We start from the raw sequence: 24,495 nt of genomic DNA on the forward strand, positions 1-24,495 counted from the left end.
GTGTCTAATGCCGTCTTCTCTTTAGAGAGTAGATGTGCTTGGATTCGTAACAACTTGCATCATATGGCATTGAGCTAGATTTTTTTTTTTGGATCTTTTACAATTATAATAAAAAATGGTCCGTACTGAACAAACCGTTTTCTCTTCAGGTGATCAGTTCTTTAATAGCTCACTCTGATTCCGTTGAATGTGTTGGTCTTTCACTGAGGTAAGTCTAATATTTTAAATACACTGTTTTCATGTTTAGAGATTTTTGGAATAAATGAAATATTACAGGAGTTATTTTTGAACTCTGTGTATTCATCAAATAAAATATTTGAAGAAGCTAGTGTGTAGATAACTTATCTACACTAGTGTGTGTAAACTCTTTTCTCTCTCTCTCTCTCTATATATATATATATATGTGTGTGTGTGTGTGTGTGTGTGTGTGTGTGTGTGCGCGCGCGCGCGCTACATGCTACTGTTATCTGTGGGAGCATGTTTTGATAATGGGGTGAACTAACCTCGTTATACACTTTTCAGGAATTGTAACAGCCGTTGACACGTGGGTTAATCACTGTAAAACAAGGTAAGTTTGCCCCATTATCAAAACATGGTCAAGCACACACACACACACACTAGCATTTATGACCCATGCATGATGCATGGGTGTAAAATGATGGCCCCACCCATGAACAGATTAGGTACAAAATGGATGGCCCCACAATATGCGTGGGCTTGGCTTTGGGTGGAGATGGTAGGACCCACCTGTGAAACGTCAGGTGTAAAATGATGGGACGAGTTGTGAAATGGTGGGTATGCATGATTTCAGTAGAGATGGTGTGATCTGCCCCATTAAGACATGGTATAAAATGTCAGGCCCCACCGTAATGCATGGATTTAGGTGGAGATGGTGGTCTCCACCCCATCAAAACCATGAGGTGTAAAATGATGGTCCCATCCATGGATCACTTACTGTGTCTCTCCAACTCTCATATTTAATAATTGTATCTGGAGCAGCTCCGTAGTAGAAATGTATTTTGAATGTCCAATGTAAAAAGAGTGCAGCCTATCCGACTTCAAAATGAGAAATGAGAAATGAAATATGAGAACTGAGGAATAGTGGTGCTTGGTAAGGGAGCATGGTGTTTTGGAAAAACCAGCGACAAGAGGACTGGTACTGTTCACTCTGCGCTTGCTACAATTTCAAATGGAGGGGTACGTGTCGACGGTGTCACAAGAAGAAGAAGGCTCACCAAACGTAGTTTATTGTCTTGTGGATGAGGTCCTGATTGGAAAAAGTAAGAATGACCAGTTGTGGGGGCATGGGGATTGGTTGTGTTGGTCCTGTAACTACTCTAACTTTTAGCGACGGACCAGATGCCGCTGGTGTGACCTGGGAAAAGCGGACAAAAGGAAAGCTCCATGCTCTGCATCCCCCTCCACTATCAAAAGGGTTGGAGGTTTAACTCAGGATATTGAACCTTGGCCTGACTTCGGAGTAATTTCTTCCTCTTCGGAAGAAGCTAGGTTTTTGCCCCTTTCTATTTCCGGAAAGGAGGTGAAAACGTGATCGGAATCCCTAAAGGCCTGCTTGGTGGGTAGAAGGAAGGATACGTCTGGAACCCTACAGGACCTTTGGTTGTGGGCCAAAAGTTCCTGGAATAGCCCCACTCTCCCTTCTTGTTGCTTGCTCTCTAAGGATGAAATTCTTTTTATTTTTGATTCGGGGGAGGTGGCCTCTAGGGTTTTGGCCTTAGGGATCGAGGTTTGGGGAGGCTATTTATCCTTTCTCTCCCTTTGGTCTCCAGATTACACTCAGGGGTCTGAGATCTTATGGGTTAATATTTTTGGCATTCCATTACATGTCTAGGCTACATCGACGGTTGAAGCTTTGGGAAATGTATTTGGGCAGGTAATGGAAGTGAAAATGGAAGGAATCCATAATCAATGCATGAGTTATGTATCAGCTAAAATCATGCCCCCCAGGTGGAAGCTGCTTTCTCCCTCTGTGAAACTATGGGTCGACGATCATTGTTACACAGTCGGAGTCTCAATTCAGGACTCCAAAGATTTTCATCTGCTATCTGGAACTGGTCTGAGTGAGCCCCCCTATTGTCGGATTTTTTACAGGTGAATAGGCCGCCGACGCTTCCCCTTGAGATTCAGAACAGCTGCTCAGATGGCGCGTGGGGGGCCCACTATCAGGATTCAAAATTCAAACCTCCTGGTGTAAGAAGTGGAAAACTACAAAACTTCCTCCCCAAGGCTTCCCTGAAAGGACAACTGGGCTTCAACCTACGGTTTCAAAAGCCTGGTCTTGGCTTATCTTAAAATAGAGGCTTGGGTGCAGGTTTACCTAATGTCAGGCTTAATCGAGACTCAGGAAATATGGCCCGGATTTCTAGAAGCCTTCCCTGCTCTTCCACTTTATCCGTGGCATGCTCGGTCTAAGGATAGGATCTTTGGGTTGCCTTTTTCCCTGACTTGATTTGTTTTATCTGATTGTTTCGGTGGTTTTCCCTTGTGGCCATCATAAAGAAGTGTAACGCCCCGATGCAACCGTGTAAATATTGTCCGGTTCTAGGCCGCAACCCTCCCCGGTTTTAAAACGTGTCTACACAGGGAATGGGGGTCTACAACATATAACCCAGGAACTTTCTCTTTCTACTTCCGATGTGGGACTATTACAATCCACCCCCCTTAAAGGGCTCAACGTCCTCGTTGGCACATCGTACTAGAGGAGCTATGGCTATGATACCATATTTGTAACGCCCCGACCAACGATGTAGATATTGTTTGGTTCTAGGCCACAGCCCTCCTCGGTTTTAAAACGCATCTACACAAGGAAGGGGGAGAAATCCAAATCAATAGTCCCACATCGGAAGCGGGAAGAGAAAGTTCCTGGGTTATATGTTGTAGACCCCCATTCCCTATGTAGACGCGTTTTCCTGTGTGAAAAACAAAACCGGGGCGGGTCACGACCCAGAACCGGACAAAATCTGCACGGTGTGGGTCTGGGACGTGACATAATGGTATCAGAGCGGGACCTCCCATCCAGTACGGTGTGCCAACGAGGACGCTGAGCCCTAGGGGGGTGGATTGTGAGATCCCACATCGGAAAGGGCGGAAAAGTTATTGGGCTATATATATGAATTTCCCCTCTCCCAGTGTAGAAGCGTTTTAAAACCGGGGAGGGCTGCGACCTAGAACCGGACGATATCTACACGGTTGCGTCGGGGCGTTACAAGAAGACGTAGGATGGTGTTATATGGATATCAAGGAAGAATGAAAAGATTTGTCAGATTCAGGAGTATTGGTAAGCAAAGAAAGAGGATGGGATTCGAAGGCTGGAGGATTGGTTTTCAAGAGTAGAGGCTTCGGAAAAATCGTACTTGTTTGAGGAAGACCAAGCTGAAGAGGAAATGGCCCCTGCTGAAATCAACTCCATTCTGGAAGATTTGGAGAAATGCTCTGGTAAGGAAGAACGCTTCTATGTCCTCGTTGATCTTATAGATACAGTAGGAGCCTTTTGGGTGGTTTTGCCTCTGCTGCTATTAATTTCTAGTTTTTGTTACTATTGGTGCTAACTTGAGAAGTGGACTTTGGCTTTAAAAATAGAGAAAGGACGTAGTTTTTTGGAGTCTTAGGAGGGACTGAATGGTATAGTGAAGGAGATTCTATCTTTGTAGTAAAGGTGTTCTGGTTAGGCCTACCTTTTCTGGCTCCGGGTATGCCCGGTCCAGTCTAATTGATATGTTGTAATGTAGAGCGGGACTCCTGGTCCCCAATGCTCTTCCAATATCAATGAAATTGTCATCTTTCAAAAAAAATAACATATGAGAACTGAGACCCATCACTGGGGAAGCAAAAAATCAATAGTAACATAATTTTGAGTTATACAATAAAATCAAAAGAAAATGATACCATATTATGAGATGCAAACATGATCTAGACCATTCATTTAGGTAGACCTACCGTAGAAAGGCTATAGCCAAACATCAATTTAAAGCTACAAATTATAACAATGCAATCAAGACCTTTTATCCATTGAATCAATAGCCAATATTAGTTTTCCTAGAATGGAATATTTCTTACTCTCACCCTCCCATCTAAGTAATTCTTATAAGAGGAATGCTAAATACAGACGCACAACCCTCTCAAATGCAAGCAGTTTCACATATTGAAACCTCCAAGACGCGGGGATCAAACTTGTCACCTATTTTTGAGCAATAATGTAGTAGGTGAAATAAGCAAAAAATTAAGATATATGATTTGTGCCAAGATAAAAAAAAACACTCTGATGTATGATTTTAGTCAAGATAGACAAAACTAAAATATTTTGCTCCAATATTGAAAAAAACACAAAAACTAGAGCAGAAATCTCTGATTTGTGCCAAGATAAATATTGTTAACTATGGTGGTGTATATGCACACCCCACTATGGGGGCATTTATGTCTTTCACTATATATATATATAGTCTGTGTGCGTGAGGGACTAATCTCTCTAATTCACGCAGACCTCTCATCTGTTCTCTTCTCTTCTTCATCTCTCTCTTCTATCTACCTAATGTAGTTCGTGACATGGTATCAAAGCTTCAAGGTTGAAGATTCAAGATTGAAGATTGATACTCCATCCTTGAACCTCTAAACCTAAAACTAACCCTGGAATTCATTGCCCCCATGCCTTCCCTAACCCTAACTATTGTCGCATCTACTTAGAACGCTAACCCTAACAATCGGACCCCCTCCCTCTCTTCCAATCTGTACCGCAACCACCAAAATCGTAACCCTAGCCATAACAAATCCTAGTTTTCATTGGAACCATTTTATGAAACCCGACTTTGGGTTTTTCAATACCTAACCCTAGACGCACCCTATACCTCTCGGTCCTACATTTCCTCCATTATTTCCTCCCCTCTACCCAACCGCACAACCAATTTAGGGTATTTTTCACCCCATTAGACCTCCCCATAAATTCTCTATCAAATACTTTTTCAATCATTTCCTAAAACCAGTCTCTACACTCATTTTCATTTACTTATAACACCTCGTATTCATGGTTTAAACTAGTATTCTTTGAACTTCATCATCTTGTGGTTGGTTCCTTGCAGTCGTTTGGTGACTTTATCACGTTGGTGGTGTATGTTCGTGGTATTGTTGCTGTTTTCTATCCCGAGACCATGTGTTCATGTATGTGAAGGCATCTGTAGCTGTCCTTAGTGGTAGTCTATTCGGGATTTGATGGTGATCAGTTGTTTGTGGTGCTTGTCATTGGATGTTAGGTTTGGTGATGTTGATGGTTGTTTGTTGTTTGTCGTGTGTTGGTGACTTTATTTTGTCGGTGGTGGATGTTAGTCAGATTGGTGGATTTGCCTGTGGTTGTTTATGTGGTATTTTTAGATTGGGTGAATTGCTGCTGATTCATTTCCTTGTGGCTGGAGTTGTCGTGTTGCGTTTTGTGGTGTTACTGTTTGTTTGTGTTGTTGTGATTTCGTGTAGCTATTCACCATGGCTACGCCCTCTACTGTTTTTGGCTCCTTCCCTGTGACTTCTATGACCTCGATCAAACTTGACGGATCTAACTACCTGCATGGAGTCGTACTGTTAAGCTTTATCTCGGTGGACAGGGTAAACTCAGTTATATCACTTCTGACCCACCATCACCTAAGTACTCCACTTTTGACAAGTGGAGCCAGGAGGATGCTAGTCTTCAGTCCCCGTTATAATAGAGTATGGAGTTCAAGATTGCCAGTCATATGTTGTTCCTGAAGTCCTTGAGAGCTGTTTAGTTACGTGCTGAGACACTCTACTCCGGAACCAACAATCTTACTAAGATTTGTGATGTTTATTCGGACCTTCTCAAATCGAAGCACGACGAGAGATCTGTTTCTGAGTACTACTCTGAGTTTATCGGCTTGTGTGAGCAACTGGACTCTTACCTACCACCATCTATAGATCCTGTTGTGCTAGCCAAACAGAAAGAGGAGTTACGTGTTATTCAGTTCCTAGATGGTCTAGGAAGAGAGTTTCTTCCTATTCGACAACTGATAGTGGGAGAGAGCAGTTTACCATCTCTTGATGTCGTCTTTTCTCATGTTCAGCAAGCGCTTCGGGTCGATGTTCCTGATGATTCAGTTGGTGAGCAATTTGCTTTAGCGGTTCAATCTGGTTATGGGGCGGTACCCATAGTGGTCATGGCCGTGGCTGTCGCGGATCTGGTAGAGGTTTTAGATGTGATTCAGGGGGAGGCCATGGTACTGGTGCCCGTGGATCCCATTATTGTACTCACTGTGGCATGGTGGGTCACACTGTCGACTACTGCTTTGACTTGCATCTAGAGTTACGACCTCCACGGCCTTCACATCACGTTTCTAGGACTACCACAGCGAGTTCGACGACTGTCTCTTCCACGCCTTGTTCTTTTGATACACTTGTCGTTTCTCGTACTGAGTACGAACATCTACTTCGCATCTACAAGAGAAAGGGATAAAACCCATTGCCACACTTGTGACGGAAGGTAGTAACCCATCTTACTCTCTTTGTCACCCCAGTTCATGGCTCATTGACTTTAGAGCCTTCCATCACATGATGGGTAACAGTAGTAACAGTAGTCTTCTTTACGTCTTTAAGCCGACTTCTACTTCCCCATCAGTTATTTTGGCTAATGGGGCACTGTGCCCTATCTCTGGTCTAGAGGACACATCTCTTGGTTCTAATTTATCTATCTCATCTATTTATGTGTTCCGAGTTTTTTTTTTTTTTTTTGTAATCTTTTTTCTGTTAGTCAACTTATTGTTCGTCTTAACTGTTCTATGACCTTCTTTCCCTCTTATTGTTCTCTTGAAGATTGTGCAACTGAGTGGAGGATTGGAACGGGCCATGAGGTGGATGGACTACTACTTTGACGGTGATACCCCGCCGACTGCGTTGCGCACTTCAGTTGATTCGTACATGTGGCACTGCCGTATTGGTCACCTTCCAGCCGATCGTCTACAATATTCTTTAGTTGTGTCTAGTGTTGTTACTTAGTTTCATTGTGAGTCAGTATAGAAAATACCGTCGTGTTTCCTTTCCGTCACTTTCTGTTAGTCGTGTTTCGAGTCCGTTTGAGCTAGTGCATTATGATATTTGGGATCCATGTACAACTCAATCTTTATTTGGATATCGATATTTTATTGTGTTTGTGGACAATTTTTTAAGAATGTTTTGGTTATATATAATAAAGGATCATTCAGAAGTTTTTTCTGCGTCCCGTTCTTTTTCTGCTGAGATTACTAACTAATACTCATGTTCTCTTAAATGCATGTGTATTTACAATGCACGTGAATACTTTTCTGTCTCAAATGGGTTTCAGGAATTTCTATATAGCCATGTCCTTATACACCGGTTGTTTAGTGCTCATACCTCTCAGCAAAATGGTATTACTAAGAGGAAACTTAGGTATCTTGTAGACATGGCTATGACTCTTTTTTATCAGATTCGTGTCCCGAAGTCATATGGGCTGATGCCGTTCTCACATCATGTTTCCTAGCCCGTCTTTCATCACCAATTCTCCAAAATTGTTCTTCATTTTCAGTTCTAAATCCATCTGTAATCCCTTCCCATTACTTCCTCGAGTCCTTGGTTGCACGTGTTATCATTAATCCCTTCCCTTTGTGGCTTTGTTCATGATCTTGCTCCTGGACTCGATAAGTTGGATCTACGTGTTATCAAATGTGCATTCTTGGGCTGTTTTCTTGGGCTATTCTCGTACTTAGAAGGGCTATATATGTTATAGTCCTCAACTTGTCATCGTGTCTGCCGATGTTACGTTTTTTGAGGATACCCCTTATTTTACTAATTCCGTTTCTATTTAGTTCCTCCTTCTTAGGTTCCACTGCCATTACCTGTTCCAATCCCGAATTTAACACCTGTGGAGCAATCCAAGCCATTGAGGGTTTATTCTTATCGAGATCAGCAGTCTTCACCGCCTTCATGTCCAGCCGACACCTCATGCCCACCAGCTCCCTCACAGCTTGCAGGGCTCCCTACTGCTCCAGAGGTAATTCTTTCTCCTAATGAGGCTCCTATTTCATCTCGTACACGGTCTCATTCTATGCATCTATCCCATTTCTGACGTGGTTTCTTATGCTCATCTGTCACCCTCGTATAGCTCCTTTTGATCATCTATGCCCTCTGTTTCTCTTCCACGTTCTGTTGTAGATGCTCTGGCTAATCTAGGTTGGCGAGCAACAATGGATGCGGAGATGGGTTCTATGGAGTCAAATCATACATGTCAGTTGGCCCCTCTTCCTCCAGGGGCACAGGTAGTAGGTTGTAAGTGGGTGTTTACAGTAAAGTACCTACCAGATGGGATAATAGAAAGAATAAAGGCTCGATTAGTTACAAAGGGGTATACACAGACGTACGACATTGATTGCATGGAAACTTTTTCACCTGTGGAAAAAATCCCTTCAGTCCGTGTTTTGATATCCCTTGCAGTGAACATGTCATGACCTCTTTATCAGCTTGATGTCAAGAATCCCTGATCAAGGTTTTAAATCTCGGTTTCGATTATCAGCGAAATCGAAACGTTTCGGTTTCAGTACGAAATTTCGGACGAAATCTTGTAAAAATTTCACTGAAATTTCTGAAACTTTTCACCGAAAATTCCAAAATTTCGAGTGAAATTTTGTACTTCACCGAAACGTATCACCGAAATTTCTGAAATTTCACCGAAACGAAATGTTTCAGCCGAAATTTCAGAAGCGTTTCGGTGAAGTTTGGTACTTTTCTGACTCAATGTGGATTTCGTTTCGTTTTCCAACGAAACAGAAATATTTCGGCCGAAACGAAACGTTTCTGCCGAAATTTAAAACCATGTGCCTGATCTGCAGGAAGAGGTGTACGTCGAGTAACCTCCTTGGTATGTTGCTCAGAGGGAGATGAAGCATGCAATCTGCAAGTTACAAAAGGCAATATATGGTCTTACGCAATCCTGTCATGCCTGGTTTGGAAGATTCGTTGAACAAAAATTCGCTTATTTGCATCAACCTTTCGAGGGGCTCATTCAAGACTTATTCGAACTTCTTCAGTGAGGCAGTGATACGATTTGGAATGAAACAGTGTGTCGTAGATCATTCAGTGTTTAGCTCTCAGGTTAAAGATGTTGGGATCTTCCTGATAGTGTATGTTGATGATATCATAATCATAGGGAATGACAGTGCAGGTATACAGAGGCTGAAGGACTTTCTTCAGAAGGAATTCTGCACCAAAGATCTTGGTCGTCTAGGAATTGAGCTAGCATATTCATGTAGAGGGCTATCTCTATCACAAAGAAAGTACGCACTAGATATATTTGAGGAGACTGGTCTTCTGGGAGCAAAGCCAGCTGAGACTCCCATGGACCTAAATGTCAAGCTTTCACCTGATCGGGGGGAGTTACTGGAGGATCCAGGCAGATATAGATGTTTAGTTTGGAGGTTGATTTACCTCACTGTCGCACGTCCGGATATCTATTATGCAGTTAGCGTGGTTAGTCACTATATGAGTGCACCACACATATCTCACTGGTCGACAGTTCTTCAAATAGTGAAATACATGAAGAAATGTCATGGTAAAAGACTTCTCTTCAGAAAACATAGTCACATGAGGATTGAGGGATATCCAGATGTAGATTGGGCAGGATCTCCTGCAGATAGGAGGTCTACAAATGGTTACTGTACTTTTGTGGGAGGTAACTTACTGTCTTGGAAAAGCAAGAAACATGAAGTTGTATCTAGGTCAAGTGTAGAAGCTGAGTACAAAGCCATGGCCTGTACAGGTTGCAAGTTGATTAGGTTGAGATCATTCATGTCAGAGATTGGGTTACCCTACTCGTCACCTGCGTCGCTCCTCTGTGACAAGAAGTCCGCCTTTCATATAGCCATGAATCCAGTCTTTCACGAGCGGAAAAAAACATGTAGAGGTGGATTGTTACTTTATTTGTCATCGGATTCAAGAAGGGGAGATTTGTATTGTGTTTATGAAATCAAATGATGAAATAGCAGACATGTTTACGAAACCATTGAACACGGCTAGATTGAGCGACTTATGTAACAAGCTGGGAGTGTATGTTCATACTCCAACTTGAGGGGGAGTGTTAGGTATGGTCGTGTGTGTGCACACCCCACTGTGGGGGTATTTATGTCTTTCGCTATGTGTTACACGCATATATATATATGCAAATAGAGTTCCTAAGGGTGCCCTCATATAGCTTATATGAGGTGGCTCTCACAAAACTTAAGGGGCCCACATTGTTAGGATGATTCGAAGCATTCATTTGAAAGGCCCCATCATAGATAGGGTGTGTACAAAAAATCAGCTCCATTGGATCATCCTAACCCCTCCAAAAGTGGGGGCAAAAATGGGCAGATTTGTGGACAAAACGTGTCTATCCATTTTTGCCCCCACTTTTGGAGGGGTTAGGATGATCCAATGGAGCTGATTTTTTGTACACACTCTATCTATGATGGGGCCTTTCAAATGAATGCTTCGGATCATCCTAACAATGTGGGCCCCTTATGTTTTGTGAGAGCCACCTGATATAAGCTTATATGAGGGCACCCTTAGGAACTCTATTCTCATATATATATATATATATAGTCTGTGTGCGTGAGAGAGGGACTAATCCCTCTAATTCACGCAGACCTCTCATCTGTTCTCTCTCTCTCTCTCTCTCTCTCTCTATATATATATATATATATATATATATATATATATATATATATATATATATAGAGAGAGAGAGAGAGAGAGAGAGAGAGAGAGAAGAGTATGTAATCCCTAGAGTAGATAACTTATCTACTCCCTAGCTTAAAATAACAGTTGGGGCCATATTGTTTGGGTGATCCTAAGCATTCATTTGATGAGCCCTCACATTGATAGGGTGTGCCCAAAAAATCAGCTCGATAGCATCATCCTATCCCTACGAACTGTGGAGGCAATCCATTTTTTGCCTCCACAGTTCGTAGGGTTAGGATGATCCTATCGAACTGATTTTCTGGGCACACCTTATCTATGTGAGGGCCCATCAAATGAATGCTTTGGATCACCCAAACAATGTGGCCCCAACTGTTATTTTAAGCTAGGGAGTAGATAAGTTATCTACTCCAGGGAGTACCTACTCTTTTCTCATATATATATATATATGAGGGTCCATCAAATGATATTTGCATACGTTCAATTTTAAGCAAATGTAGAAACCCAAGAAAAAATGGATGTTTGGAAAGGAAAGGAAAAGCCCGAACGGACGCGCTGGCCGGGGACTGGTTCTGCCATCTTGTAGCGCTATGATAACTTTAAATGGAGAAGTCAATGCCGATGGTGCCACGGAAAAAGAAGGTCTAATGCAGTGGGGAAGACAGACAAAGGAAATCGTCATGGTGATCAAGGGACCAGTATTTCTCCTCCTGTAACTATTTAAACTTTGAATGGTAGAGTCAATGTCGATGGTGTGATAAAAAAAGAAAAGAAAGAAGGACAATATCATAACCCTAGCCGAGCCGGATGTCGCGATCTAGGAGGGAGATAGTTGGCCGGATTCAGGACAGACTACCCCTTTTGTTGAAGGAGGTATCCCATCCCTGTCGATCTCGGTATCGGAGGTGAAAACAAGACTTAATTTTCTAAATGCGTGCTTGGTAGGAAAAAGAAGAGAACCATCCGGATCCATCCAAGATCTGTGGCTCTGGGTTGGGACATCCCGTCCCTTCCCTGCCCTTCCTTCCTATCAGAGGATGAAGTCCTATTTATGTTCCACTCGGCGGAAATGGCCTCCGACGTGCTGGCTAAGAAAGACGGGGCCTGTGAAAATATTTTACTCTCCTTCTCCTTCTGGAATCATGATTTTGTCCAGGGATCTGAGGTGCTGTGGGTCAATATCTATGGTATCCCTTTACATGTATGGGCTACCTCAACAGTAGAAGGTTTGGGAAATCTTTTTGGACCAGTCCTGGAGGTCAACATGGAAGGTTACCACAATCACTGTATGAGATATGTATCGGCCAAAATCCTCGCACCTAGATGGAAGCTGAGTTACCCTTTTGTTAATTTAGGGATTTCAGGGCACTGTTATACAGTGGGAATCCTGGTTCAGGAGCCAAAGAGGCCTCACTTTGATCATTGGTGATCTACCCATGGACTGTTTCTTCCTGTGGTTGAGACTCGGAACCTTGGGCTGACACCTCGATGGCCCTAAGGCTGCCGGGGAGGTATGTTGACCGGAGCCCATCCAGACAAGCATTGATCCGCAGGTGCGGGATCCCCTGGATTCAAAATTCAAATCATCAGGAGTCTGGGCGGGAAAAGCTCATGGTACTTTTGGACCTACTTTTCCTTCTTCTAGCCAGTTAAGGCTGACTAGGAAAAATTTTAAATTCCCAAAAGGTGTTTTTGGCCTTCCATGGTATCGGGATACGATACCTAAGGCCATTGCTGTATCGGGGTGAATATTTGTGTTCGTCTCTAGCTTCCTTTGGTCGAGCTAGATGGCATATTTCAGGGTATTCTGCAGAAAAGGCAGAAAGTTGGTAATATCTGTCAAATGAGGATTTTACTACTGACGTTCTTCCAAAGGCGAAAAAGGTTTGTGATGGGATGTTTTGAATGATTTCTTTGAACATTTAGAGCTTATGGTTTTTTCTTTTAGAAAAACCATGATGACAGAGTGGTTTTAACTTGAGAAGGATGGTAGCGCATTTATGGTATCTCGAAATAGGGATGTAGGTTTGTATTTTGTCAGGGTTATCACTTAGGAATTATGCTTGACACTCAGGTGAACCTAATCAATTTTGTCCTATTACCCCTATTCGAAAAGTCATTTCCAGGTAAAGAAATTATGGTGCCATATCTGACTATATTATCCTTGTTCCACGTTTGTTTTGGGGGTGGCTTCTTGGTCTCTTGGCTCCATTGTTACGCCAGGTGTCTAAGAACCTAAGTTGGAAGGTTTTGTGGTGGAACGACTTTTTGGTTTTTGGGCTCAAGGATTTAATGTCCTGCTTGAGACCTATCCATTTAAAAGATTGACTAGGGTGTATCAAGGTATTCTTAATCTTTTATTCTTCTGCTTTAGCTCTCTGGATAGGTGATAATGGATGTCCCGAATACTCGATCGGTATGGAGGCGTAGATTGGAGCCTGTTGATTACTCCGAGTGGATTTACACCCTTGATAAGGTTAGGAACCTCCAGTATAACCAAATAAAGGCTTCTGTCCATAATCCCACTCCATGTGAAGTTGCAGAGTGGGAAGGAGGGAATGGAAACAACTCAAAGAGGATGCCGAGAAAAACTTGGAGGAATTGTTTTCTTTAACTGGTTCTCGTAACATCAAGGATATCTGTGTTCCGGTCTATAAGCTCCAATTCTTCAAGGATACAAAGCATCATCAAGACTTTGAGCGTCGCTTCGATTGGGAGGCAGATCGATCCCTCTGTATCACCAAATTGGAAGTGCTGATAGCTAATCTACAGGACCCCATGGAGGAGTTCCTGGCTCCTGAGTTTGAGATTGTTTTCTTTTCAAAAGAGAAGTGTCTGAAGCAAAGTGTGGAGTTTCTCCTTCATAGGATAAGAAAGTGTGCTGCGATATAACTTGAAGGTATCTGGTAATAGTGTTTTTGGGACTATTACTTTTTGGTCTTGGAAAACATATGCCCTGAGGCTGTTGGTTTTTAGTTTGACTCCTTAGAGCATTGAGGATGTAGTGGAGGATGAATAGTAATATATGACAGTGTCTGGATGGATTGGAGATGAATCTATGATGGTTACATCATAAAGTATGACATGTTTATGGTGTATGCAGGTATTTCTGGCCTAAATGGCTATCTTTTGGTAATATGGGGTATGCTCTGGTATGCTCCGCTAAATACTATGTAATGGCAATTGGGACTCCTGGTCCCCGATGTAAGTTTCATAGTATTAATGAATATAAGTCAACTTTCAAAAAAAATAATTAAGCAAATGAAATAACATATACTCACGACAGAATTGGATATTGCAGTTGACACCCATGGGTTGAGGCAGTTTCTACCTGATCTCATCAAAGGATGAGGAGATTCTTTAGAAATGAAATCTGGTTTTGACACTAGGAGACGTAGTGCGAACATGAACTTGCGTCTTTTCTTGTTTTGAGGTGCTGTTTGGTGAGTGTAAAGGCAAGGGCCGATGGCTGTCACATGGGTCAACGGCTGTTTTTGAGGAAGACTATAGGATAGGAACATGGAGAGAGGGAGTGTAGTCCAACTTCTCTTCTATTCCTGCGTCTTAGCTTCTTTTCCTTGTAGGTTTTTTCTCTTCCTAATGAAGAGATATTTTGAGGAAGACGAAGGAAACTGGGGCGGATTCATTACAATTCATTGATTTTTCTCTTCTGTGAAATGACAGGTTCCTTCAGGTTCCTCAGGATTTGTTTTACGGTTTAGGAAGTCAACATAGAATATGGGCGGATTCATTACATTTCATTGATTATTCTCTTCTTCATGGAATGGCATGTTTCTAAGATTTTGTTTCACGGTTTAGGAACTCAACATAGAATATGGTAACCGTGAGACAATAACTGCAATGTTATGGTGACGTAAATGAAAAACCCAAATTTCAGGAAAAAAGATTTCCAATAATAGCGGGCACAAGTCCAAGCTAATAGTGGGCGCAAATTCAGTTTCAATTTTGTATGGCGGCCATTCAAAATTTATAGGCGCACATTCATTCAAACTCAAAATAGCTAGGGCAAAATCAGTTTTGTAGGAGAATTGGGGGTGCCCTAAAATTTCGGTTTTGCAATTTTATCTTTACCAAAAATTATTAGCGGCAAAGCAGATTTTCAAGGGGAAAAACCTTTCTGATAAAAACATTTCCTGGAAAAAGACGAATGACAGCGGAATAAAGCATGCTTAGTGCGCGTGCGCGCGTGTGTGTATTTGCTAGCATCCATCGCAGAAGGCATTTTGTGGATGGCCTGTTGCATGTGAGAGCAGCCACACAGGCTCACTTTTCAGCAGATTTTTTCTTCTTTCACGAGGTGGCTGCTGTCACATGCAACAGGCCATCCACGAAATGCCTTCTGTGATGGACGCTAGCAACCCATATATATGTGTGTGCGTGTGCGTGTGTGTGCGCGTGCTTGCTTGTTGTGTCTTTTATACTTTACAAGTGGCTGTGGCCTAGAAATGTATTAACCATGTTGATCCATTTTGCAGCTTCCCTTGGCTGGCAACTGGGGCTAAAGATGAAAAGCTTATCATTTGGGATTTGCGACATTCATCACTACGCTGCATATGTGATCATGAGGTCTGTTATAACTTCCTTAATTACATCTTAAATTAAGCTGCAACCGGGAAGCCCAATACTGCACCCAATTGCAATTTGGCCGTACACCCAAATGCAATTTGTTCAATAAGCTTTTCGGCCATGTTTGGCAGGTGAATTTTTTTTGCATGGAATATTAGTTTATAATGTGGTGAGAGAGGAGTAAGTGGGAGGAGAGACTTGAGAGGGCATGAGTGAGTAGAAGGTGAAGAAAGGCTAGAAAACAAGGAAGAAATAAATCATATTTTGAGTTTAGTTTTTCCCTCCCTTGTTTTCATCCTTTCTTCACCCTCTCCTTACTCACGCCCTCTTAGATCCACCATTGAGTAAACTAATATTCCGTGGAAAAAAAATTCATGATTGCCTACGTCTTCGCTCCTCGTTTACCTTGATATTTTTTGTTTGGGACAGGAATGTGTGACATGCTTGTCTTGGATTGGTACTTCGAAGTACGTGGCTACTGGTTGCGTAGATGGTAAAGTACGAGTGTGGGACAGCCTCTTGGGGAATTGTGCAAAGACATTTAGTGGGCATTCTAAATCCGTTCAGTGTCTAGCCATCTCTGCCAATCGCCAGTTCCTTGTCTCTGTTTCAATAGATGGAACTGTTCAAGTTTTTGAAATCGCAGAGTTTCGGTAGGTCGTATAGTAGTTGAGTTGTTAACATATCCAATGATGAACCCCAAAGCTTTAGTTTGGGGCCATCTCCATTGATGGTTCGACTTTATAAAAGGTCAGTATCTAACTAGTTTTCCTACTTTATGTTTTAGTCCTAATTTTTTAGTTATTTATATATAAAATCATTGGGACTGAGTAAATATTATTAAATAATAACATGGCTGCTTTTGGATTGCCGTAATCAAGAATTAGTATTAGCATCCGGAATGCAAGAAAGTTAGAAATAAACAAAAGTGTTGATAAAAATGTCATTCCAATCAGCTAGAAAGAAAGTGGAAATGGGCTCTTTTATTCTAAAAGAGAGAAATCTAGGCGTTTTGTTGTCTCTACGAAAGGGAGAAAATGTAGTTACCTTTTTGGCTTGGCGGGCGGTTTTTCCCACATTTTAAAATCCATCTAATATGAACGGATTTTAGGGTGGCGTATTGTCAGAAGGCACAGCTTTTTACCGGACTTTGAGCTTTTCTTGGCCCAGTGCTTTTTAAGGGCCCCTCCTCCATCTTAAGAACAGGTTCATTTGGTAAATAGGAATGGCCACCCATGAGGTTTGCTAAGTCAACTTCACTTTTGCAATCTGTAAAACTTTCGAGGCTTTTTTCAATTTTTGGGCGGAGGAACAATCAACACAGAATGAACGTAGTAGTCTACTACTGTATCTTGGAAGAAGGTCAGGCTTCCAGCGACCCTACGGAGGTGTTGTGTTCGTTTTCCAGGGTTGAATATCTGCTAGCTTTCATATAGCACGGATTTTATTCTTCCGATTTTGATGGCTTGTCTTGATCACCAAACTAAATGACCATCTAGATGGTGATGGAAAGGCTATTTTGAAGGAAAGCCTTGCACGAGAGGCCCCCAAATATGGAATTCTTCATTGGATCTGACCTTCGGCGATTTGCGGGTGGTTCAATATCTCTTGGTGGTGGTTTTAGCTAGTAGGGAAGGAAACTCGTTCATCGATAGATATGCATTGCATGGTTGGAGGCTTCCGCAGTACTGCTGATTAGTAGATTTCTTCGTTTTTCCTGATCAGGAGTATTCTCCTGGCCAACCTAATTAACTCTATGTAGGGCGAGTTGGGATCTCTGGTCCCCAATCTATATCTTTCATAGTATCAATAAAATTGTCTTCTTAAAAAAATATGAGCGGATTTTTTCATTTTCTCTCGGGCGCGCATCTCTCCTATACTGCCTTTCTTAAAACACTCAAGCTTGATTTACGGGTGACTAGAAGCTAGAAACAACCCAAGCTTTGAATAAGAAAAGCCGAAACACTCGAAAGCTTCTCTGAGAATGGTTATGGTTTTGCTCCATTGCAGGATTAAGAATGAGGAATGAATGCGAACAAGGCTTCGAATGAAAAGCCAAAAACCCTCTCCATTGCATGGTTAGGATTTGGAATGAATGCAACCATCATCCGAGATACCCAAAGCTTCAAATGAAAAGTCAAAAACTCTTTCATTTTTTGGCCTGCTACGGTTAGGGTTTAGGTGAAGGGTTCTGTTCCATTGCATATTTGGGTTTTTTTTTTTTGTAGAGAATAAGAAACTATTTTTAGATTTGAATGGTTTATTTATTTATTTATTTTTTTGCAGAGAACCACAAATGATCTCGGAGTAAAAACTGATACAGTCGTTTGGGAGAAGAACACAAAACAACCAAGGAAAAAGATTAAGTTCCCACGTCTGGGGGGAAACCCTCTGCCACTGCAAGTGGATTTGTTAAAATTGATTATTCATTGATATTCAAGAGTCTCATCCCTTATTAAATACAAACTACTTGGATCGATAGTGATCCCTACAAAGTCGCATAGACTAAACAAATCCTAAACATACTCCTAGAGTCCTATGGATTTGGGATTCTCCACAAGATAAATCTGGAAAAAGAAAAGATAATTGGAAAAGGCTGGAAAAAGAAAAGGTAGTTGAGAAATGCACGAAGCATTCCAGTCCCCTTGGAAAGAACCTTGTCCTCAAGGTTCAAAGTGTGGGAAGCGTTCTTTGAGTCGTTGCCAGACTTCCCATGTAGCATCCTCAGGAGCCATATTAGACAATTGAACTAGCACATGTGTCACTGCCCTATTATTCTTTCTCACCATGCGGCGTTGTAAGACAGCCACTGGCTCAACCAAGAATTGCCCTTCATCGCTGACTGTTGGTAGGACTGATTGCGGAATAGAGCTCTTTCCAAGGTGTCGCTTCAAGCATGATACATGAAAAACGGGATGAATTTTTGAGCCAGTTGGTAGATCAAGCTTGTATGCCACAGGTCCAATATGTTGCAGTACCTTATATGGTCAATAAAATTTCGGTGCTAACTTTTGGTTCCCCCGCATTGCCACTGAGGACTGACGATAAGGTTGCAATCGAAGGAAAACCATAACTCCTACAAGAAACTTGCGTTCGGTACGATGTTGATCTGCTTGTTGTTTCATACGGTGAGCTGCTCGGTGCAAATTTCTCGAACGAGCCGAAAGAAACTATCTCGTTCGCACAGTTGTTGGTCGACTGCTGCTACTTTGTTGCTTTCAGGAATGTAAAATGTGAGTGGTGGAGTCGTCTGTCCATACACAACCTCATAAGGAGTGGTTTGAATGGCTGAATGGAATGAAGTGTTGTACCACCACTCTGCCAATGGTAACCACTTTGCCCACTGCTTGGGCCTGCCCCCAGTAGTACAACGAAGGTAAGTCTCTAAGCACCGATTTAGGACTTCAGTCTGCCCATCCGTCTGTGGGTGGTAGGCAGAACTCATTTGCAGCTTTGTGCCTTGCAATCTGAAAAGTTCCTGCCAGAACTTACTCAAGAAGATGGGATCCCTGTCACTAACTATTGACACCGGCATGCCATGTAGTTTAAAGACATGATTAAGAAATGCCTCTGCTACAATAGAAGCAGGAAATGGGTGGCTCAATGCAATGAAATGTGCGTACTTACTGAGACTGTCCACCACAACGAAAATGTTATCCTTACAGTGAGAGTTTGGTAAACCTTCTATGAAGTCCATTGAGATCTCTGTCCAAACTCTTGATGGTATTTGCAAAGGTTGAAGAAGACCTGGTGAAGATATGTTCTCCCCTTTATTCCGCTGGCATTGCTCACATTCAGCCACGAATCTTCGAATGCCCTTTCGCATGCCCTGCCAATAAAATGACCGCTTTACACTTCTAAGAGTCTTATGGTACCCCGAGTGTCCCCTTGATGGAGAACTGTGAAATTCTAGTAGCAATGTCTCCTTCAAGGAAGATTGACGCCCAATAACAAGCCTCCCTTTGTGTCTTAGTTCACCCGCATCTCATGTGTAGCCTCGCACTGTTGAGGGATCAGCCACTAGCTTGTGAATCAGTATTTGCAATCACTGTCATTTTCCCATTCTGCTTTAACTTGTTTGAACCAATCTGCCTGTGAGCAAGTTAAGGCGTGAAATTCGTTTTCATTCTCAAGTTGTCAGGATAATGCATCTGCGACCTTGTTCTCCGCAAGGTTCTCCGCATCCCATTTGTAGACAATCTCATAATCATAACCGAGTAGCTTGGTTAACCATTTTTTCTGCGTAGGTGTACTCACTCTGTGCTCGAGAAGAAATTTCAGACTATTATGATCGGTATGCACCTTAAAGTGTCTCCCAATCAATTAGGGCCTCTACTTTTGCACAGCATGCACTATTGATAACATCTCCTTCTCGTATGTAGAGAGGCCTAAATGCCTTGGTGCGAGCGCTTTACTTGTAAAAGCTATAGGCCGTCCTTGTTGCATCAAAACTGCCCCAATACCCACTCCAAAGGCATCACTTTCAATGATGAATTCCTGGGAAAAGTCTGGTAATGCTAGTACCGGGCCGTGCTCATAGCTTGTTTAAGCCGCTCGAAGGCCTCCTCTGATTTTGGGGTCCAAGAAAAAGCGTCTTCCTTAAGCATATCTGTGAGTGGCTTGCCAATCGTTCCATAATCTTTTATGAATCATCTATAGTATCCTGTTAGGCCCAAGAATCCACGTAACGCCTTCAAGGTGCGAGGTTTTAGCCACTTGAGCATGCTCTCAATTTTGGAAGGGTCTGTGGCAACCCCTTGCTCGGAAATGATATGCCCAAGATACTCCAATTTTTGCTGCCCGAAAGTACACTTGGAACGTTTGACATGCAACTGATGTTGTTCAAGCAACTGAAAAGTGGCTCGCAGATGTTGTATGTGATCTTTCCAGCTTCGGCTATACACTAAGATATCATCAAAGAAAACCAATATGAATTTTCGCAAGAATGATTTGAAGATCTCGTTCATGAGGCTTTGGAATGTAGAGGGAGCATTTGTTAGGCCAAAGGGCATGACAACAAACTCATAATGGCCCCCGTGTGTCCGGAAAGCTGTTTTAGGGATGTCAGGATGAAATACCCGAATCTGGTGGTATCTTGATCGGAGGTCCAATTTGGAAAACAACCGTGAGCCGTGCAACTCGTCTAGCAGTTCCTCTATGGCGGGAATCGGAAACTTGTCTTTGATAGTTGCCCAATTCAATGCTCTATAATCAACACAAAACCACCAAGAGTTATCTTTTTTTTTTACCAGTATCACGGGTGACGAAAAACGACTGGTGCTTGGCCGCACAACACCCGTTTTGCAACATCTCACGAACTAGTTTTTCTATTTCTTTTTTTTGCTTGTATGGGTAACGGTAGGGTCTAACATTGATGGGCAATGTACCTGGTTGCAAGGGAATCCTGTGATCTTGCGTCCTGGCTGGTGGAAGGGTAGTTGGCTCGTTGAACAAGCCCTGAAACTCATGCAATAGATCAGAAAGTTCTGGCTCCAGAGGCTCAGTTTTCTGCACTTCTATCATGGCATATAGTTGAGTGAGAGCTCCATGACCTTGTTTCTTCAAAATCTTCACCATTTTATCTCGTCCAATCGAGTGCACACTTCCGGCTTTTGCGCCCCTCAAACCATGTCTCTTTCCATTGATGCAGAATTCAATACGCAGCTTGGAAAAATTCCAGATGATGTCTCCAAGCGTCTCCAGCCACAAGGTTCCAAAGACTACGTCATAGCCACCCAATCGTAGGAGCCGAACATCAGTGCAAAACTCAGAGCCGTGCATCACCCACTGGAAGTTTTTGCAGACCGCGTCACTTCTCACTTGTTGTCCATTAGCCACCGTAACCTTTAGGGGTAGTGTCGTTTCAAACTTGCACCCTGTTCTTTTGGCTACTCGGGGATCCACAAAATTGTGGGTGCTACCTGAGTCTATGAGGATTGAAACCGGTCGGTGCTTAGTATAGCCCTTAACTCTCATTGTCTTTGGAGCTAATGTTCCGGTGAGACCATGGACAGATATTTGCATACATTCATCTGTAGCCTCTTGTTCCTCCTCCTGCGTCCCTTCATTTTCATCATCAGAACTCTCCGCTTCAATCAAGTATAACTGTCTTTTTTGCATCGATCCCCGGCTTGAATTGCTCATCACAATTGAAGCAAAGTCCCTTCGATCTTCGTTCATCCATCTCTTTCAGAGTAAGCCGTCTGATCGGAGAAGGGCCAGCCCCTTTGCTTGGTTTCAAAACCATCTTTCCAGGTGTGGTAGGCTTTACTTGGTCTGGTCTTGAGGTGTTGAACCGACTGCGTTTTGCCATTGCTTCCGCATTCTCCTCCTGCAATCGTGCAAGCCTAAGAGCCTGGCTGATCGTAGTGGGCTTAAACATCTGCACAGCTGCCTTAATTTCTTCTTTTAGTCCACTAATAAAGCAACTAACGAAGAATTCTTCACTTAACCCATTGGTTCTTGTTGCCAACTCTTCAAATCTCTCCTGGTATTCCTTAACTGACGTCTTTTGTTCCAATTTTGTTAGGGAGCCAGTAAAGTCATTAAGAGCATTGGGGCCGAATCGTGTACATAAGGCCTCCACAAGCTGTTCCCAACTCACACTCTTTTTTGTTTTCTCAAACCACTGCAAAGCTTTCTTTTCAAGATGAATGGATGCGAGCGGAACCTTTTGTTCCTCCGTAACCAGATTGTAATCGAAGAATTGTTCCACCCTGTATATCCATCTCAAGGGATCCTCTCCGTCGAACCTGGGGAATTCCACCTTTCCAAACTTAGTTTGTATCGGTCCCTGCTGTCCGATAGTTCGTTGAGGTGAGCTGCGAGTCGATCCCTCTTGCTCCTGTTGACCCATTGAAATTGAATTCGCCAACTGTTCGTACTTTAGATTCATTGCTGACATCATATTTTTTATCTCCTTTTTGATCTCCTTGATACCCTCTTCCTGCTTTGTGGAGTTGTCCCGTAGCTTGGTGATCTCCGCTTCCATCCGCTTGGAATCCTGCCCTCTGGTCCCATCTGCCATCTCGAATGAAATCAGGCAACCAGAATCGTTGCTCTGATACCAGATGATACAGTCGTTTGGGAGAAGAACACAAAACAACCAAGGAAAAAGATTAAGTTCCCACGTCTGGGGGGAAACCCTCTGCCACTGCAAGTGGATTTGTTAAAACTGATTATTCATTGATATTCAAGAGTCTCATCCCTTATTAAATACAAACTACTTGGATCGATAGTGATCCCTACAAAGTCGCATAGACTAAACAAATCCTAAACATACTCCTAGAGTCCTATGCATTTGGGATTCTCCACAAGATAAATCTGGAAAAAGAAAAGATAGTTGGAAAAGGCCGGAAAAAGCCGTTAAGAAATGCAGGCAACAAGTAACCCTCTCTTTCTTGAAGATTTGGGTTTGTTGCAGAGAAGAACAAAGACGAGAAAACGAACTAGAACAGTTATTTTTTCCTTTTCGTAATAATTAAATACCACTTTTTCCTTTTTTTCTTTTTGCTTCTTCTATTTTGCCACATCATTTCTAGCAGATTCCGATACCAGGTTGGTTCAAGTTATCTTCTTCTTCGTGGATAAAAAAATGGAAAAGGTTTTCCTTTCCAAATTTTTCCATAAAATTCTTGCGATCCAAATATGTCCTTATTTCATCAAAATTTTAATCAATGTTATTTTTTCCGTTTAGGTTATTCTCCATATATCACATTTTGATGAAAAAGGCTTGGCTTATGGATAAATTATATGGTGCCTGCTGAGACATGCTTGTGTAAGAGGCACTGCCCTTGATATTTGATCCTACGGCAACACAATTTTTAAGAGGGTGTTGCTTCCGCCGTATTACTTACATGAGCAAGCTCGCTCTAGCACTATATAAAATCTTTGCCTTCTGACAGTTTATAGATTTTTTCTGATCCGTCGGATCAAGATCGGGCCGCTCGGATGTGTTCCAACGGCTATTGATGGATTGGGTGTCAGGTGTTGGATCGTGGGTAATGGCAAGTGTCCGATCGGGTTCAATCTGGACTGTAGGATCGTGATCCATCGCGTACCAATGATTTGAAGTCGATCGGGTGCAATCTGAGCTGTGGGATGGTGATCGCTCGCGATCTAGCGGATAAAGGGGAGGACTGGTGGTTTTACACAACCCAAAAATCACTCTTGGAGTGATCTGGACCATAGAATCACGGATGGCTACGATCTAATGGTCAGATTTCAAATCAATCTGGAAAGGTAGAGGTGCTTTTCACATAGATAACACGCCAGTGGCTTTATATAAAGCAATCACAATCATTTCAAGACAAAACGAAAATACAGATTGTTAGTGCTATTCCAAGCTTTCCAAAACATTTCTACATCCTTTCAAAATCCCCCAAAGACATTTTTACATACTATTTCCATTTTCTTCTTTCTCTAGTTATTGTTATTCTCTAGAAACATTAACTAGATATCTCTCAGACACTTGTAATGTTCCAAGGTCATTTCAAGTATGATTCCGCTTGTGCATAGCGTCATCAAACTTTAGTACTTTAGTAGAGCATCTCCTTAGGCTTCATTGCGTCTTGGAGGAAAGTTTGCGGAGCCCCTTTGCATACAATTTGGGGGGGGGCGAATATTGTCTTAAGGAGAGCGGTATCTCGCCTTGGAGCATCTCAGCTTTCTATTTCCATAATTTCCAACATCAAGTTTCTCCGACAGAAACTAGTGAAAGATGGCGTTCGCCAAACTAGTGAAAGAGCTGTTAAAATGGCTTCCTCGGATTTTATAGGTGCGGTAAACTTGAAAAGCTTAAAAACGTGAAGATGCTGTTGGGTAAATTCAGCCCCCAAGGTCCGTTTCAAATTATCTACCATTTTTACAAGTGAAATTTTTTTGGATTCTCTTTATTCCGCTTCTACCTCTTTATCTCTACAATGTCTAACCCTTAGTTCTTCTTTTCTACAGCCTCTTCAAATGCTTTTTCACTTCCATCCTGTAATACTAGCTAGAATTCAAATGTAGTCAAGCTCCATATTATCAATTAAGGACATTTTTTGATGTCATTCAATGGCTGACACTTCTCAAGGGCCTCCCTTCTGAACATTATTTGAACAATCCAGTACTTATGACATGAAAATTTATCCGTTAGACCTTGTGATGGATGGGCCCTGCATCAAAATTTACTGCCATTAGCCAGACAATTATAACCCTCCGATTTGT

At 42.3% G+C, this 24,495-nt stretch overlaps 2 protein-coding genes across 5 annotated transcripts in view; one reads left to right on the plus strand and one right to left on the minus strand.

Moving 5' to 3' along the window:
* The window catches only part of LOC143889059 (uncharacterized), a 74,485-nt gene extending 56,679 nt beyond the window's left edge, over positions 1 to 17,806 (plus strand). For 3 of the 4 annotated variants that reach the window (XM_077393412.1, XM_077393472.1, XM_077393368.1), the window contains 3 exons: positions 150 to 208; positions 15,198 to 15,288; positions 15,718 to 16,115. In XM_077393412.1, the coding sequence (XP_077249527.1) occupies positions 150 to 208; positions 15,198 to 15,288; positions 15,718 to 15,945 (378 nt within the window). In that variant the 3' untranslated portion in view covers positions 15,946 to 16,115. Of the gene's footprint in view, positions 1 to 149; positions 209 to 15,197; positions 15,289 to 15,717; positions 16,116 to 17,574 lie in introns of those variants that run through there. The other variant, XR_013254784.1, reaches the window with a different exon arrangement.
* A 2,131-nt stretch (positions 17,807 to 19,937) lies between these two features.
* On the minus strand, positions 19,938 to 21,264 carry LOC143889606 (uncharacterized). The gene is made up of 2 exons (XM_077393879.1): positions 20,538 to 21,264; positions 19,938 to 20,191 (listed from the first exon to the last, which is right to left on the minus strand). The coding sequence occupies exons 1-2, from the start codon at positions 21,262 to 21,264 to the stop codon at positions 19,938 to 19,940; spliced, it is 981 nt and encodes a 326-aa protein (XP_077249994.1).
* Positions 21,265 to 24,495: the final 3,231 nt, after the last annotated feature.

Source organism: Tasmannia lanceolata, unplaced genomic scaffold (assembly GCF_043159265.1).
Source record: "Tasmannia lanceolata isolate RefF3 unplaced genomic scaffold, GAP_Taslan_0.1 ptg000002l, whole genome shotgun sequence".
NCBI lineage: Eukaryota > Viridiplantae > Streptophyta > Magnoliopsida > Canellales > Winteraceae > Tasmannia > Tasmannia lanceolata.

Coding starts and splice junctions, on each gene's coding strand:
- LOC143889606 (XM_077393879.1), bottom strand. CDS start 21,264: ATGAGAGTTAAGGGCTATACTAAGCACCGACCGGTTTCAATCCTCATA. Junction 20,192..20,537: donor TTTCGTCACCCGTGATACTG/GTAAAAAAAAAA, acceptor ATGATATCTTAG/TGTATAGCCGAAGCTGGAAA.